Source organism: Aethalodelphis obliquidens, unplaced genomic scaffold (genome assembly GCF_003676395.1).
Source record: "Aethalodelphis obliquidens isolate GAN/ISIS:26980383/991018 unplaced genomic scaffold, ASM367639v1 scaffold65, whole genome shotgun sequence".
Classification (NCBI taxonomy): domain Eukaryota; kingdom Metazoa; phylum Chordata; class Mammalia; order Artiodactyla; family Delphinidae; genus Aethalodelphis; species Aethalodelphis obliquidens.
This window is the reverse complement of record NW_020838009.1, coordinates 2,201,279-2,218,063: the sequence shown is the minus strand read 5'-3', so window position 1 is coordinate 2,218,063 and position 16,785 is coordinate 2,201,279. Positions and strand designations below refer to the sequence as shown.

The window sequence follows — 16,785 nt, the reverse complement described above, 5'->3', positions numbered from 1 at the left end:
GGTAAAATTTTTGAATTATTTTAAAGTTTTGAACTCTAGAAAAAATCACCACAAAGCAGGATTAAAAAGATTAAAAAAACATGAGAAAAATAACCAGTTTTGAAGAACTTGCAGATTCAAATCCCTGCCTTCATTCCAGTGCCAGACATTTCCTCAGCATACCCAGGTGATAGCAAACAGTCTGAGATCAAACCAAAATGACTTTAAAATCTAACATGAATTCTTGGACACATAAAGGCCTTTTACAACTTTAGCTTCTATAAGCTTTCAGAAGCAGTCAAGGTGTTAGAAATTATATTAATGCAATAATAGTATAATAAAGATAACAACAATTTGAACTAGTTCCTATAAATGCAATCACTGCTCTAATCTTTTTCCTATTTTAAATATAAAAGCTAAATTAATATACACTTTAATTATGAAATGAAATTATGAAATGAAAAAATCTGAATTTGTTTTATTTCATATTGGATTTTGCAGCAACCCAAACTAGGGTTCTTACTGTTTCCCTATCAATGGATTTATCAATTTGTCTCTTCCTTAGTGATTAGGGGGACAAGGAGGATTTTTCCATTATCTCTGATTCCTATAATTCCTAGGACATTCCTCGCTCATAGTATGTGCTCAACAAATGTTTCTTTGTTTTATTAACATCATAATAAAGCAAGCTATAAAAAACAAAATTGCAGTCTACATTTTAGCCTACTTCTTGATCACTGAGAGTAGCTACTAGGTGTGATGTTTTATTCATGCCCCTCTTCCACCTTCCTTAACTCCACCTCCTCAAGACTGGCTACTTTACAATTATTTGATGATTATATTTTTGCCCCAAATAGTCACTAGCCATTAGAAATAATGCAAGGAGTTATTTTTTTCCTAAAGAAATCACAAATATTTTGTGCCTTCAGATTTATTTAATGTGAACAATGTTAGGAAATTATTATAGTTAAATAAACAATTACAATCAACCTGTTGTAAGTGAAAAAATCAACAACTGTAAACAAACAAATCAATTACAATCAGACAATTAGCACCATTATATTTTGTTAAAGTTTCAACTTCATTCTCAGTTTGGAATATTAAAGTCGAGATCATCATAAATTCATACAAAAGCCAATTTACAACAGAGAGTTTGAAAAAGGAAACAACAAACTTCTGGCAAGTTCTAGAAATATTTTCAAATAGAACAAAATAAAGAGTAAATTGATGATTTAAATTAAAGAAGATAAAACAGTTCTTGACTGATTTAGAAAGGAGAAAGAAAAAAAAATTTCCAACCAAGAATACTCTCCTGGCCAAAATTATCATTCAGAATTGAAGGACAGGGTTTCCCTGGTGGCGCAGTGGTTGAGAGTCCGCCTGCTGATGCAGGGGACACGGGTTCGTGCCCCGGTCCGGGAAGATCCCACATGCCACGGAGCGGCTGGGCCTGTGAGCCATGGCCCCTGAGCCTGCGCGTCCGGAGCCTGTGCTCCGCAACGGGAGAGGCCACAACAGTGAGAGGCCCGCATACCACAAAAAAAAAAAAAAAAAAAGAGAAGAACTGAAGGACAGATAAAGTTCTCCAGACAAGCAAAAAGCTAAAGGAGTTCATCACCACGAAAGCAGCCTTACAAAAAAAGTGTTAAAGGAACTTATTTAAGCTGAAAAGAAAGGGCACTAATTTGTAACAAGAAAATATGTGTCTCACTGGTAAAGGTAAATATTTAGTAAAGGTAGTAGATTAATCACTTATAAACCTAGTATTAGGTTGAAAGACAAAAGTAGTAAAAATAACTACAACAGTCAGTTCAGGAATACACAAGATAAAAAGATGTAAAATGTGACATCAAAAACATAAAACAGGGGAAGACTAAAAATGCAGGGCTTGAGAATGTACTCACACTTAAGTTTTTAATCAACTTAAAACAGACTATTATAAATATGTTATATGTAAGCCTCATGGTAACCATCAAGCAGAAACCTATAGTAGATACACAAAAAATAATGTGAAAGAAATCTAAGCACACCACTAAAGAAAGTCATCAAACCACAAAGGAAGAGAGTAAGAGAAGACTAAATGAACAGAGGAACTACAAAAGAGCCAGAAAGAAATTTAAAAAATGGCAATAAGGTCATACCTATCAATAACTACTTTAAATGTAAACAGACTAAATTCTCCAATCCAAAGACACAGAGGGTGAATGAATTAAAAAAAACCCAACAACACAAGACTCATCTACATACTTCTACAATAGACTCACTTCAAGTATAAAGACACACACAAAATGAAAGTGAACAGATAGAAAAAGATATTCCATGTAAATGTAAACTAAAAGAAAGCTGGGGTAGCTATACTTATAACAGATAAAATCAACTTTAAAACCAAGAATGTAACGAGACAAAGGACATTATGTAATGATAAAGGGTAAATCCAACAAGCAAATATAACATTTGGATATATTTACGCACCCAATATAGAAGCACCTAAATATATAAAGCAAACATTAACAGGCATAAAGAGGGAAACAACAGCAATATAATAAGAGTAGGGGATTTTAATACCGCATTTACATCAATGAACAGACCAGCCAGACAGAAAATCAATAAGGAAACATCAGCCTTAAATTACACATTACACCAGATAGATTTAATAGATATATAAAGAACACTCTATCGAAAAGCAGCAGAATAAACATTCTTCTCAAGCTCACATGGAACATTCTCCAGGATAGATCATATCTTAGGCCACAAAACGAGTCTTAAATTTAAGAAGACTGAAATCATATTGAGCATTTTTTCTGACCACAATGTTATCTAACTAGAAATCGATTATGAGAACTGATAAATTTACATGTATGTGGAGATTAAAAAACATGCTATCCAACAACCAACGAAACAAAGAAATCAAAAGAGAAAGTAAAAAACACCTTGAGACAAATGAAAATATAACATACTAAAACTTATGGGATATAGCAAAAGCAATTCTAAGAGGGAAGTTCACAGATAAACGTCTATCTCGAGAAACAAGAAAAATCTCAACCTAACTTTACATCTCAAGTAACTAGAAAGAGAAGAACAAATGAGGCCCAAAGTTAGTAGAAGGAAGAACATGACAAAGATCAGAGCGGAAATAAATGAAATAGAGATTAAAAAGACAATAGAAAAGATCAATGAAATCAAGAGCTGGTTCTTTAAAAAGATAAACAAAATTAACGAACCTTTGGCTAGACTCACCCAGGGAAAAAAGAGGACGCATAAATAAAATCAGAAATGAGAGACATTACAATTGGTATTAAAGAAATACAAATGATCATAAGAGATTACTATGAACAATTACATACCAACAAACTGGACAACCTCAAAGAAATAAATTCCTAGAAACATACAACCTTCCAAGACTGAACGATGAAAAAACAGAAAATCTAAACAGACCGTTTACTAGTAAGGAGATTGAATCAGTAACCAAAACCCTCTCCACAAACAAAAGTCCAGGACTAAATAGCTTCACTGGTGTATTCTACCAAACATTCAAAGAAGAATTAATACCAATCCTTCTCAAGTTCTTCCAAAAAAACAGAAGTTGAGAAAACACTTCCAAACTCATTTTACAAGGCCTGCATTACCCTGATATCAAAACAAGACAAGGACCCCATGAGAAAAGAAAATTACAGGCCTGAAGAACACAGATGCACAAATCTTCAACAAAACATTAGCAAACCAAATTTAATAATATGTTAAAATGCTCATACACCATGATCAAGTGGGATTTATTCCAGAGATGCAAGGATGGTTCAACATCCGCAAATCAATGAATGTGAAACAGCACATTAATAACATAATGAAGGATAAAAATCATATGATCATCTCAGCAGATGCAGAAAAAACATTTGACAAAATTCAACATCCATTTATGATCAAAATTCTCAACAAAATATAAGTCATATGTTTACTAACAAAATAAAAGTCATATGTTTACAAGCTCAGAGCTAACAGCATACTCAACAGTAAAAAGCTGGAAGCTTTTCCTCTAAGATTCAGGAACAAGACACTTTTGCCATGCTTATTCGACATAGCATTGTAAGTCCTAGTCAGAATAATAAGGCAAGAAAAAGAAATAAAAAGCATCCAAACTGGAAAGAAGAAGAAAAACTGTCACTACTTGCAGATAACATAACATTATATATAGACAAACTAAAAGACTATACAGAAAAACAGAGTAATAAATGAATTCAGTAAAGTAGCAGATACAAAATCAATACACAGAAAACTGTTCTGTCTATACACTAATAAAAATCTATCAGAAAGAGAAATCAAGAAAACAATCCCATTTACAACTGCATCAAAAGGAATAAAATACCTAGGAATGAATTTAATCAAGGAGGTAAAAGACCTGTACGTTAAAAAGTATGACTTTAATGAAAGAAATTAAAGATGACACAAATAAATAGAAAGATATTCTCTGCTCGTGGATCAGAAGAATTAATATTGTTAAAATGTCTGTACTACTCAAAGCAATCTATAGATTCAACGCAATCCTTATCAAAATTCCAATGGCATTTTTCACAGAAATAGAACAAACAATTCTAAAATTTGTATGAAACCATGAAGGACCCCAAATAGCCAAAGCCATCTTGAGAAAGAAAAACAAAGCTAGAAACGTCATACTCCTTGACATTACAAAACTACCAGTAATGAAAAACTGTATGATACTGGCACAAAAACAGACACAAAGATCAATGAAACAGAATAGCCCCAAAATAAACCCACGCATGTATGTCAACTAATTTATGACAAAGGAGCCAAGAAAGGGGAAAGGACAGTCTTTCAATAAATGATGCTTGGAAAACAGTACACAATCAGCTCCATGGCTGAATCTGGCAAGAGATGAAGGTCAGACAGGAAAGTCCTCTGTCTTTTTGACTGACTAAAATCTATTTCCAAGAGTATAACTTTTAAAAACATGAATCTTATGCCTCATGATGGGTGAAATACCCTCTCTCCACTCCACTCAGAATTTCCCAACAAAACCAGAAAAAAAAAAATGAGACTGTGAAAACATACGCTCCTAAATCCCATTTCCTTCCATGAGATGCACAGGATAATGACTGAGGCACAGTGGGTGCCCCACGGGCCCCACACCCACTAAAAGGCTGGGCTATAATACTTAACACCTGGCTCTTGACCTCCATTGCTAATGGAGAAAACACTTTCTCTCCTACCTGCAATTAGAAGAGCATTATCATCATAAAAACAAAACTGAAAGTCAGAAAAAGGTAATCTAACCTCACACATGCAGACATAACATAAGCCATTTTGGTGTTTTTGTTATGAAGCTGGTTTCTTTGCAAAACTGTAACAGAGAGTGTGAAAATGACCTGAAAATTTGCTTTCTCCGCCTCTTATCCGTGGCGCAAAGAGAAAGGAATCTCTCTGGTACAGTTAACTATTTCCAAGTTTATGGACTGCATTAATGGTACTGAATAAAGAATTAAAGAAAAGTTTGTTTTCTCTTGCTTTCTGAAAAAGCACTTTGGAAACAGATTCTGTTTCTTCTAAGTGAGTGACGCATGTCAAAGAGTTCTGATATACATTCTTTAACTACCAATCCTTCTTGAAAGCATTAATTTAATTAATATACATTCCAAGAGGTAAAATCTAACATCTTATTAGAGTTATAATCACTCATTTTTTATATCACTTTCTGGTTTTTACTCAAAAACACTTAACAAATAGTAACTTTTCATATTCAAACCAAATAATTTTCCTATAATATTCCTTTCAGGTTCCATTTATTTCTGTATTAGAAACATAAGGCAACACAAATATGAATCGGCCACCCTGGAAGTGACAGTTGTGTGGAGGTACAAACAAACAAAAGGTGGATAAGTCTCACAGGATTACCGTAAGTGAGGATGTACAGAGGTTTCCCATTCGTGTCCATCGTGGTCAAGCATGGGGCCTTTGGTGAGATGGTCCCCCATCGCTGTAACGCTGCTTCTAAAGATGGGGGCCAATTTGTAACCACACCCAGCTGTTCCCCACGCATCGCCAACATTTGGGCTCCCTCTGGCTTTGGCTGGTTTGGATCTGGTTGTTGAACTAAATACATTTGAACACAAAAGGTTTTCAAGAAAAACACATCCATATTAGCACAATCACTTTTTTATTCCTTTTAAGGAAGCTAGAAGATTTACACTGGAGTTAGACATTTATTAGAGGACAGGAAACATGCACAGGTGTTTTTCTAGAATTAGAGCTATGACTGACACATGAGCCTCATGGATGTAACAAAAGCACTTAATTCTTACAATTTCCAAGGCAAAGTCAGGGTGTGGAACTTAGGGAGACCTGAATGCATTTATAAACTGACAAGTAAAACTATGCATTTTAACATGCCTAGAGTCTAGGACTGCCATGTTTAAAACATCGGTTATCGACATACACTAGTAATTATAGACTCCAAAGAGCTCAAATCTTGCTGAATTGTATTTTTCCCTTAAATACTGAGATGTAAATTTGAATTTGCTACAGCTACTATGAATAACTAGCACAGCACATATTTTCTTACGTATAACAAAAATAAACGCCCCATAATAAAAACAATTTGCCCAACTCTTTAGATAGGTAAGAATCTGAGAGATTATTCTCACTTCTGGGAAAGGTTTCTCTTATAGTTGATGATTCACAATTTCCACCTGCTGGCTAGAAAATCAGCTATGTCTTACTTGTGGTATAAAGAGCAAGAAAATAGGCAGTTTGGGTTTGACACAACAAGCAGTACTTTGTTTCAATTTTAAGTTGTTTGTATTAAAAGGCTCAGGACTGTTCAGGGGTTAAGAACACCAGCTCCTGAAGCTGTCACGAGAGGCAGGAAGGTGAGATCTGCCACGGCTCATTCTGCATTCCTCTAAAGCCTATTCAGAGAGAACGCGCTGCTGCAAGCTCAGGTTGCCTATGATTTATCAACACCAGCATTCCTGTAGCCTCAAGGAGTCCTCAGAAAGAGGCCTGGCTCACGGGACAAAATCGCATTTTGCTGAGAGTGACACACAAATGGTATCAACCCAACTGTCCTGGGACTGGCGTATCTTTAAAGGGACCTTGGAAAATAGTACCTACAGTTTCTAGGCAGGATCCCTGTCTTCCCAGGAACACCAAGATTACTGTTCTTAAAAAGTCTAACAGCCTTGGTAGAAAAACACTATACTCTATAGGGTCACAGAAACACTGGACGAGCAAGTAGGAATGGGCTCTTTCACCTTCCAGCAGTTCTTCAAAGTCATCGACGAAGAATTCCCGCAATGGTGGTCGTTTGGGTCGTTTGAGGGTGTTGACAAGCTGCTGGATTTTTGCTGATACCCGGCTACTTACAGGCACTCCTGAAAAACAGAACCATGGGGCAGATGGACTGACTGTGAGCATGGAACAGCGTAAACAAGCAGCTACAGTAAAAACAGCCATGACAGCACACCCTGCCCCATCTCAGGGCTGGGAGCCCCTCAGTGTCACCTAAGATGACTGCTGCTCAACGAGAACATTCCAAGGTGGACGGTCTTAGCATGTGACCTTGCTAGGAAGACTCAAGAGAGCATAAAGATGTAGCAGAAATGATTCCCTTTTACACTGTGAACTGTCCTGCTCTGGTGACCTTGGGAAAAACTCCAGACAATAGACTGGGCTCGGTCCCGCCTCTATTCCTAAAACAGGGTCTGTCATCTCCTAATTAATACCGTCACAGGGTCCCCTGTGTCCTTGGGGGTCAGAGAGCTGATTAAGCAGTGAGACCCTCCCCAAGTCCCAATCTCCCCTGAGACCACCTGTGCTCAGCCTCCAGCTGCCGCCCCTGAAAGTAAGGGGACTCAGGTTCTACAAGTGCTGCTGGCAGGCCTTGTCCTCTTGCAGGTAATGGCCAGGTCCCTCCTATATGTCTTTCAGACCCACTCTCCTGAGTGAACATTTAGGCAATGCATTCTAGAAGCACAGCAATTAAAAGTCTCTAAATTCAGTTTCTGATATAATACAGAACTTACATATATTTATCCATGTGTACTGAGAAAAACAGACCCAACCGTATAATACATTTCTCATGACAATAAATGTGACATCGTTTTCAAAACTGAATAAGTGAAATGATCAATGAAAAAGGCATGAAATTTAAAAAATTTTACATAACCCAAATAAATGAAAAAAATGGAGCACCAAGAGGCTGAATCCGTAACTGGATCACATGTACTCTCTGCAGGCAGATTTCATTCCTGCTGAACAGTGCTTGGAAACCTGAACCTGGTAAATATGAAGGCCTGGAACCGTCACGGTTCTCAGACAGAAGAACCACGACCAGAGAGGGTCTTTCCCATACTGACCGAGGCAAAGCCCTTCCTCCACGTCACAGTGTCACAAGAACAGAACTCAGCTTTTGGAACGAGTATGACAGAATTCAAGGAAATTTTTCTATCCAATAAAAACCATTTTAACAGATAGTCTCAAAATACTCTATGGGCACTTTCAGAATTGAGACATTAAATATTTTACAATCTTGAAAATACCTAAAAATATACAACCCAGAATTCTCAATATCTAAACACAAAATTTCCCCATTAAAGAGTCCCAGTTAATCTGGTTTGGATGAATCAGAGATCATTTCACAAGGCCACTGGTGCTCCAGCTTAATTTAGAACACACACAAATCATCCTAGGACCCAGCCCAGAGCTTCTGATGTGTTAGGTCTGGGATGTGGCCCAGAATCTGTTTTCCAACAAGTGCCCCATGTGGTTCTGGTACGAGTCACCATCACAGCACTGAACTGGACAATAGATGAATTTACCTGGGGGAGCAGGTGAAGATGATGAACTTCAAAGACAACAAAGTTACTAAAATGGTGATGAAAAGAATAACAGTAATGACCAATTCAATAAACAATGAACTTAGTAGAGGACTAAAGCAAACCTTGATACTGAGAAGCATTCCAGGGAAACCAATCATACTGGAAACTGCAGTGACTTCAAATATACTAACAGAGAACTCAGAACCTAGCGACCTTGGGCTCTGACCACAGTGAAGAGGCATCTGCCTGTTAGAGGCTGGGTCCAGGCCTCATCACCCCCGAGTCACAGTGTCACGGACACAAGCATAGTGGGATGGATGGCACACAGAGGCTATTTTGGCCATCTTCCAAGAAAATAACACTTTGTATCATCATCGGGGTCCAGTCTAACTTTCATGACTCTGGAAGGTCAAGGAAAGCAGAATAAAGCATGAAATTCATGTTCGAGTCTGTCACTTTAGGATGGGTAACAGGAATATGTCAGAGCATACCAAGATGAAAGATTCAAGGAATAAGAGAGAACCCGAATGGCTGTATTTATCAAATCACCAATACTTTTTCCAACATGGAGGAGAAAGGACCATCTTTCTTCCAAAGTCTAAAGCACCATTCTGCCCATCTCTGTGCATTATTTTGGTTGTGTTTAGCTCCATCTTGCCCTTCCAAGTAACCATTCACAGTCTTAACACCTGCACTAATTTTCTAATTATGGAATCAACATTATTCATTAGCAAAAACATAAGAATTTTATCAAATCTTTTTATTCTCATGACAAAATTCCTACAACGTTGACATTTTTCCTACAAGGAATAACTCTTGGCCCCCTTGGAGATAGCTTGCACTTCCTGTAACTATGCCACCTTCTAGGAAGGCTCATAAAGAACCTGATGAGTCAAAGAGCCGACTGTGTCACTAGAAGAAACACATCCAGTCAGGGCACAGAAAGCACGTCAGCAGAACTTAGAATTTACAAAGGAGGAAAAACTTGCTGGAAGACATACCGTCGCCAGTCTCCATGAGCTCGGCATTGCCATACTTTGGGGCTGTTCTTGACGTTGTAGAGCCCTGCGGCCTTTCTACTTGTATTGAGTGTTCTGAGGTGTAAGTGGTTACGTCGGGAGGTGCAGAGTGATTTTCTGTAAAGAAGCAAATTGTAAGTTTTCTGGTTATCATGATACAGTTATTCTGAAGGCTACGTAAGCAATAAGGTTTCAAAAATGCCACATCCTAAGAAGAGAAAAAGATTCTGAATCAAAAACTACTACAAAAATCTCAGCATAAAGATGATCTTTACAATAATAACATCACGACAGGTGCCACATCAATGAATCACTGTTGCACTTTAATTAAAATAATGTCTTCAACTGGCCAAAGGAAAAAGACACTGTAAGTTATGTGTTCATAAAGGAGTAATTTTCTTGTCAGTCATAGTAGAGGCAGTTAAGAGCTCAAGCTTTAGATACAGAGAGCCTGGGGTTTGAATCCCAGTTCTGCAAATTCTTGAGACCTTGGAAGCATCCTGATCTCTATACCTTGGTTTCTTCATCCATCAAATGGGAATAATGGCAACTACCTCCTTGTTGGGTAGATTAAATGAGTTAACATATGTAAAGTACTTAGAACATTTTTCTTGATAGAAGGTGAACATTTAGGAAATAGTAGCTATTTTATTATTTGTTTTAGCATGAATAATACTGAACAGTCCAGTCGTTCAAAAAATACCTGTTTACATCTAATGTGAATGGTGTGCCGTGTTCTGCACAATGAAACGTACGGCAGGCCTTCCCCATAACATTATTTGATGATAAAGTTAAGTACTTAAATGGGGAAAGCATGATTTTGTATTTATTACATAAGACATTAAGGAGAGCATGTCAAGTGAGAACGTTCATGTCATTTTATACGTACTAAGTTCTAATAATGAGTATTATACTATTAATTTTGATTTGTTAATCCTTACTAGATAAAAACTTGTCGAGATTCTATAGTTCCACGTGACAAAAGCACAACCTTTTATGCTGTTAAAAGGGGAGCAGGTACTGGAAGGCCTTTCTCCGCTGTACACTGCCCACCTTGTCACTACACGTGAGGGTCAGTTTAAACTGTGAAATCACTAACATAAAGCACAAGAATGAGAAAAAACAGAGCACCGAAGAGATCACATAAAGGACGCCGTTTACAGACTGCGCTGAACTAGAAGCCGGGGCGTGGCCGGTCGACTCCGCTGGGAACATACGCATCGGGGACTCAAATTTTAGCCGTTCTGCAAATGTCTAGACCTCGAGAAGCCCACAGGTACTCATTTGAGGGTACAGGTAATTTTAACAAGTAGGCAGATTGGCAAGTACCCAATCCGCCAGAAGTGAAGACTGACTTCTGTGTCAGTGAGCCTGTGTATGTTAAGGGACATTACACTGAGTGAGACTTGAGGCCAAGGAATATTAATCTGAATTCCTAAGCAAGCTTCAAACACAGCAACCAGCGTGACCAATGCCGGTGCTTAGACTCGGGAGACCCTCAGTCCTAGGCACACTGACCAGTAAGTGTGTGGAAATGTGCACGGGGGCTGAGGGCTGGGCCGCCAGCAGTTGCCCAACTGGTCCTCAGGTCCGCGTCTCAGAGCTGATCACCTGCGACCGGTTACTGACCTTCCTATGCCTCGGTTCCCCATCCTGTAAAAGGGGGTGACAATGACAATGCCTACCTCTGAGTTACAGTGGCGATTAACGTAGATAAACAGATACAAGCACTGGCGTCACCAGGCACACAGAAAGACATGCCAGGAGAGGAACACATGGGCAGCTCTCTGCACCGACAACTACTCTTCCAGGGTCTGAGCCTGGAGATCTCTGTGAAGATAACAATCGGCATCAGCCCCTAAACACAGGCCATCAGCAGAGAGTCCAGCTCCCCATTTCTCATCTCCCTGTTCCAGGAGTGTCCAGCCTGTTCTGGACTGAACTATGTCTCCTCAAAATTCACATGTTGGAGTCCTAATCTCCAGGACCTCAGAAGGTGACTGTGTTTGGAGATGGAGGTCTTTAAAGAGATGATTAAGGCAAAACAAAGCCACTAGGATGGGCCCTAATTCAATCTGACTGGTGCCTTATAAGAAGAGATGAGGACAGAGATGCCCAGAGAAGACGGCTGTCTACACGCCCGGAAGAGAGGCATTAGGAGAAAGTGCCAACACCGTGAGCGCAGACTTACAGCCTCCAGGATTGTGAGCCACTGAATGTCTCTTGTTTAAGCCGTGTTTAAGGTGCTTTGTTATGGCCGCCTGAGCCAACTGACACATACCCTTAAGGGCAATTTCTTAGATCTTAGCCCAGAAAAAGAGTACCTGTGAGAGGGAGGAGGGTGCGGCAGGGATGCTTTATCAGATCCCTGAGGGGAAGAGCAAGAGGGAGAGAAGAGGACCATTCAAATGACCTCTTTAATATTTCAAACACTGCATTCATTCTTCTCATCTCCTCTACCTGTGCTCTTGCCAAATAGACTTTATTTCATGTTTCAAAATGATCTAATTCTCCATGGCTGAGCCATTAACTCCCTGGGACCCCATATTTCAAACAAAAATATAATAGATGCCAATGTATGATGAGCAACATTTCTAATTAGCCACGTAAGACAAAAGCAGCTAAAATGTAAGTTCACTGCATTCCATTTTACTCAGGTTTACTTGTGTTTACGTTATGCTGTAGCTGCATCATTGGTGGCAGCCACTGAGTCTTTGTGTTGGGCAGCAGACGTACTCACTTCCACTTTGAAGTTGGGAAAAATAACGATTCCAATACATCTGGTGATTAAAAAATAGGAACAGTGACAGCTGCATGACTTCAAAGTGCTTTCCAAATTTATGTTAGCTCCTCTCCCCCTCCCTTTCAAACTCCCCACATATGCTGTCACTGTAGGATTATAAGCCCAGCAGCGGGCTTCTGTTAGGAAGCCAGAGAACATTCTTCCATTGCAGTGATACATGGTGCCCTATTTTATTTTAATAAACATCAGGACTCCAAGTATTTAACTCTGTTACCTATCTTTTGTGAGTACTGAAAAGGCCTTTGTATGTAAGAGATGCTCAAGAAACACTTGCTGACGGGTCAGAAAAAGTAGGGTCTGGTTGAAGGTGCAGGGTCAAAGGTCTAAAGTGCTTATCAGCCCCAGGCATGATGCCAATCAGGTCCATATGCAACAGGAGCATTTCAAAGATTAAGAACTCTCATCAGAGCAGGTTCATATCTTCTGAGCCAGATGACCCACTGTTCCTTAGATCAATTTCCCAATACTTTCAAAATCAACAGAAAAATGGCGGCCAACTTTCCAGCCACCTATCAGGTGTCACCTCCACTGTGACTGCCCCAGAGCTACTGTGACACCTTTGCATCTGCTCCCTGACAGGTGGGTCCTGTCTCATGCACCCCTCTATGGCTTTTGCTCCCAGCAGCCGACATGGGTTCCTTAAGAATCTGGAATCAAGGCACAAGGGGCAGGTGGGAGGGAAGTGTAATTCACCCGTCTTCCATGATAGTATCTGCTGTTTTGGAGCCATCAGCACCAGGGGTCCCATCTCACTGCATCCCCCTCCCACTCCGGATTTTAGTCTGTTACTCTTGCCAACTATCCACCCGTTTTGGACAGCTGTTTTGGCCATGACCGTTTCAGGTTACTAGCTGGTCTTCCTGCTCAGCTCTGCGTTGGAAATTCCCTGCTTCCTTGAACTAACTCGTTTCTCATCTCCTGCTCTTGCAGGCATTCAGCTCAGTCCAGCTCCTGTGTCCTACTCAGATGCTGAAGTTGTACAACACCCAGCTCAATGTCATTTGCACTCAGCAAATGTTGGAGTGAAAGTTCAAAGAATGAATGAACGTAAGAATGAATACACTGGAGCACTTGACGACTAGAGATAACATGCTTCTGGTTCTCACACCGCTGAAAAGCAGCTTTCTTTAATTCTAACTATATGACTGGGAACCTCAGGGATCAGTGGTCAGAGATCCTACCTCCCAGCCTGTTATTTTTCAGTCCCCAAATAACTTCTAAATTAAGAGAAGAAAAAGAGGAAATCTGGTTTTCACATGTAGAAAGCCACGTGCTCGTGGTCCACTAATTGATGATAGATAAGGAGAGACGAGTTCAGAGGGACCCAGCCTTCCATCTACCAACAAGGCCCCTCCCGTGTCTCCTATGGTCCATCCAACCTCCACACTCACTGAGCAGAAAGCGATACAGGCCCTCAGACCACCCGCCCACCCAGCTGCCCTGGCTCCCTAAGATGACACGGCTGTGCCCTCCACATGGCAGCAGAAAACCAGGTTCCTCAATGAAAATATGGAGGTGACAGGTGGTGAAAGGCATCTGCAACGATGCTGAGGGAAGGAGCTGGCCTCACGGCAGAGCATCCAGCTTGGCTGCTGGAGACGATGCTCAGCTGCCCATTGCACCGACCCATCTTCCAAGCACAGCTCGTGAGAAGAGCAGGACTTCCTCCTTGGTTTCCCCAGCAATGTCCAACCTCCCTGGCTCTGACAGAAGCCCCCAACAGGAGAGCTCTACTGGTGTCTCAACCATGTGTCATATTGACGCATGACAATGTAAGTGAGGAGTTATCTCCTTAATCCTTTAATAATCACTCAGGGACAGAACAGTATACTCTGGTTACCTGTGAGAGTGTGTGTGATACTGCTAATGGCAATTCACAGCTGCTTTTCAAATTTGCAGACTAAACCTGGAGATAGTTAGAAAGGGCTCAGTGGGTCTATATTCAAACATTTCTCTCAGCCAAGGCTCCCAGAGGTTGACTTTAGAAGCATTACACAGGTTCTCAGAACTGGAACAGCCTCCCTCCCACATTTATGCCACAAAAATCCATAAAGATGGGATAGTTACTGTTAGACAAATCTCGGGATGTTCTAATATCAGAACAGAAATCTTTAACTTCAGACAATAGCTTCTTGACTTTTATATCTGCAAATTCAAATTCATGCTGAAGGGCTCCAATCATCACAAGCCTGTACAGACCACAGACCCAGCAGGATTGTGATGGGGATGCTGGAACTTTTACTGTTTATGCAAAGTTTAATTGCATTTCTGTCTGCAAAGAGCTCTTGTTCTGTTTTTAACAAGCAGGGCCAAGCTGGAACACAGACACTGAGGAGGAAGCGGGACTGGAGTGTCACGAGCAGCTGCTCCTACACCCGACAGATAGGAGTCTGGTTCCTGCTGACCACTCACTAGCTGGGCGCCCTTGGCATCACATCCACCTTCCTAAGCCTGGGTCTTCTCACCTGGGGAACAAGAGTGCTGCCACTCGCTCCTCACCAAGTCTGAGGGCACAAGCGACACTACACCGTGACATTCTGCAGTGATGGTGACACTGCCATCCTCGCTCTCAGGCCCAAGGGCTCCCGCTCTGCCATTTCTCCTCTTGCGTGGGAATCCTTTCCTCTCACGAGTTCCAAGAAAGAATCTGTGAAACTCATGGCATTAAGTGTAAATGACTGCATTTGAACACTGGGAGAAAGAGAAGAACTGAATAGACATCTTTCTATTTGGTTGGTTGCGTGCACCAACGTGTGAGCGGCAGGCTCCAAGGTACTCCTGCAGCGTGGAGTAGGCACTGGATGAAGGGTTAGGATACTTGTGGGTCAAAAATCATTACTTTGATTCTAAGTATAAAATCCAAATAAACAAAATCAGTTTCGAGTGGGAAAAATCCCAAAGCGTTTTTGGAGACAAGAAACCGGAGCAGATCTGTGCCCTGACAGCATCAACAGGGCAACAAGGACAATATGAACGGGACAGATATGAGGCTGGAAGGGGCTGCAGCACTGAGATGGGAGGTGAGGTGTCTGGATGCAGGGTCCTGGGAGCAGTAACAGAGAGGAAGGAGGCCTGCAAGACACAGGGTAGCCAAACGCTACCCAACAGGGACTGTGCTGGTCTGTGGAAGGAGGAGCCAAGGACGGCGAGGTCTGGAGCCTGCTCCTGGGAGTGCAGGAACTTGTCAGACGAGGCGACCTGGGGACACAGCGTAGGGCTGAGGTGCAGGGTCAAGAGGCACTCTGAAATGTGGACGGGTGAAGGAAGTACAGATCTGAAGGTTGTGAAAGAGCAGATGGCCTCGAAAACTGTGGGAGTGGATGAAATGGGCAAGAACACAGAGAGACAGGGTGGGGAGAGGAGAGGAGCCACCAGAGGAGAGGAAAGGACAGAGCAGGAAGGAGAACCAGGGTGTGGTGCAGGCCGGGAGAGGAGGGAATGAGTGATCATCACAGCCAAAGCTCCGGTTCACCAATGGGGGAAGCTAAGATACAAAAGAGAAAAGAGCTGAGCCAGCAGATTTGGGAGGAGCCAGAATCCAGAATGAGGATGAAAAGATGAGTCTTGGAAAGAAGGAGCTTTCTTCCCCAGAAAAGGAAACATAGCAAAAAATGAATGGAGAAAGACATGGAAACATCTCAGCTGGAAAAGGATCAGTGGTTAAAGATGTTCGACAAGGGGACAGAAAAAGATCCATGGTGACATTCACTCAATTTCAGTATCTGTGCAGATCTCAGCTTTATTATGAACTGAGCAAGACAATGCAGGATTAGAAGCCAGACCTAGGACCCAACTAAAAATTCCCACAGTCACGTCGGCCAGTGAGAGATCCCTCTCTCTTTTAGTACTGTATCACCCAAAGAGCCACGAGAAACACACAGTAATTGATGGAAGAGTCTCATTGGCCTTGTGTTACCTAATGCAAATTTTCTTTTCTTGCTTACTTTTTCAATAGTGTGGCTTAAAACTCTCTAAAACAGGAGTTGGCAAACTATGGCTCACAGGGTGGTCTGTCAGCTGCGTTTATAAATGAAGTTTTGTGGGGGCATAGCCATGCCTATGGTTCACGCACTGTCTTCTGCTCTTGAGCCAGCAGAATTCAGCAGCAGCCACAGGGACTGCATGGCCCACAAAGCTTAATATCCACTCTCTGGTC

The 16,785-nt window shown here is 41.0% G+C and overlaps 1 protein-coding gene across 5 annotated transcripts in view; it reads right to left on the bottom strand.

The window, feature by feature from the left end:
• Nucleotides 1-16,785, bottom strand: part of DIP2C (DIP2 acetate--CoA ligase C (putative)) — a 360,655-nt gene that overhangs the window by 116,599 nt on the left and 227,271 nt on the right. For all 5 annotated transcript variants that reach the window (XM_027089300.1, XM_027089301.1, XM_027089302.1 and 2 more), the window contains 3 exons: nucleotides 9,809-9,943; nucleotides 7,242-7,361; nucleotides 5,884-6,081 (listed from right to left, as the gene is read on the bottom strand). In XM_027089300.1, coding sequence (XP_026945101.1) covers nucleotides 5,884-6,081; nucleotides 7,242-7,361; nucleotides 9,809-9,943 — 453 coding nt within the window. The remainder of the gene's footprint in view (nucleotides 1-5,883; nucleotides 6,082-7,241; nucleotides 7,362-9,808; nucleotides 9,944-16,785) is intronic.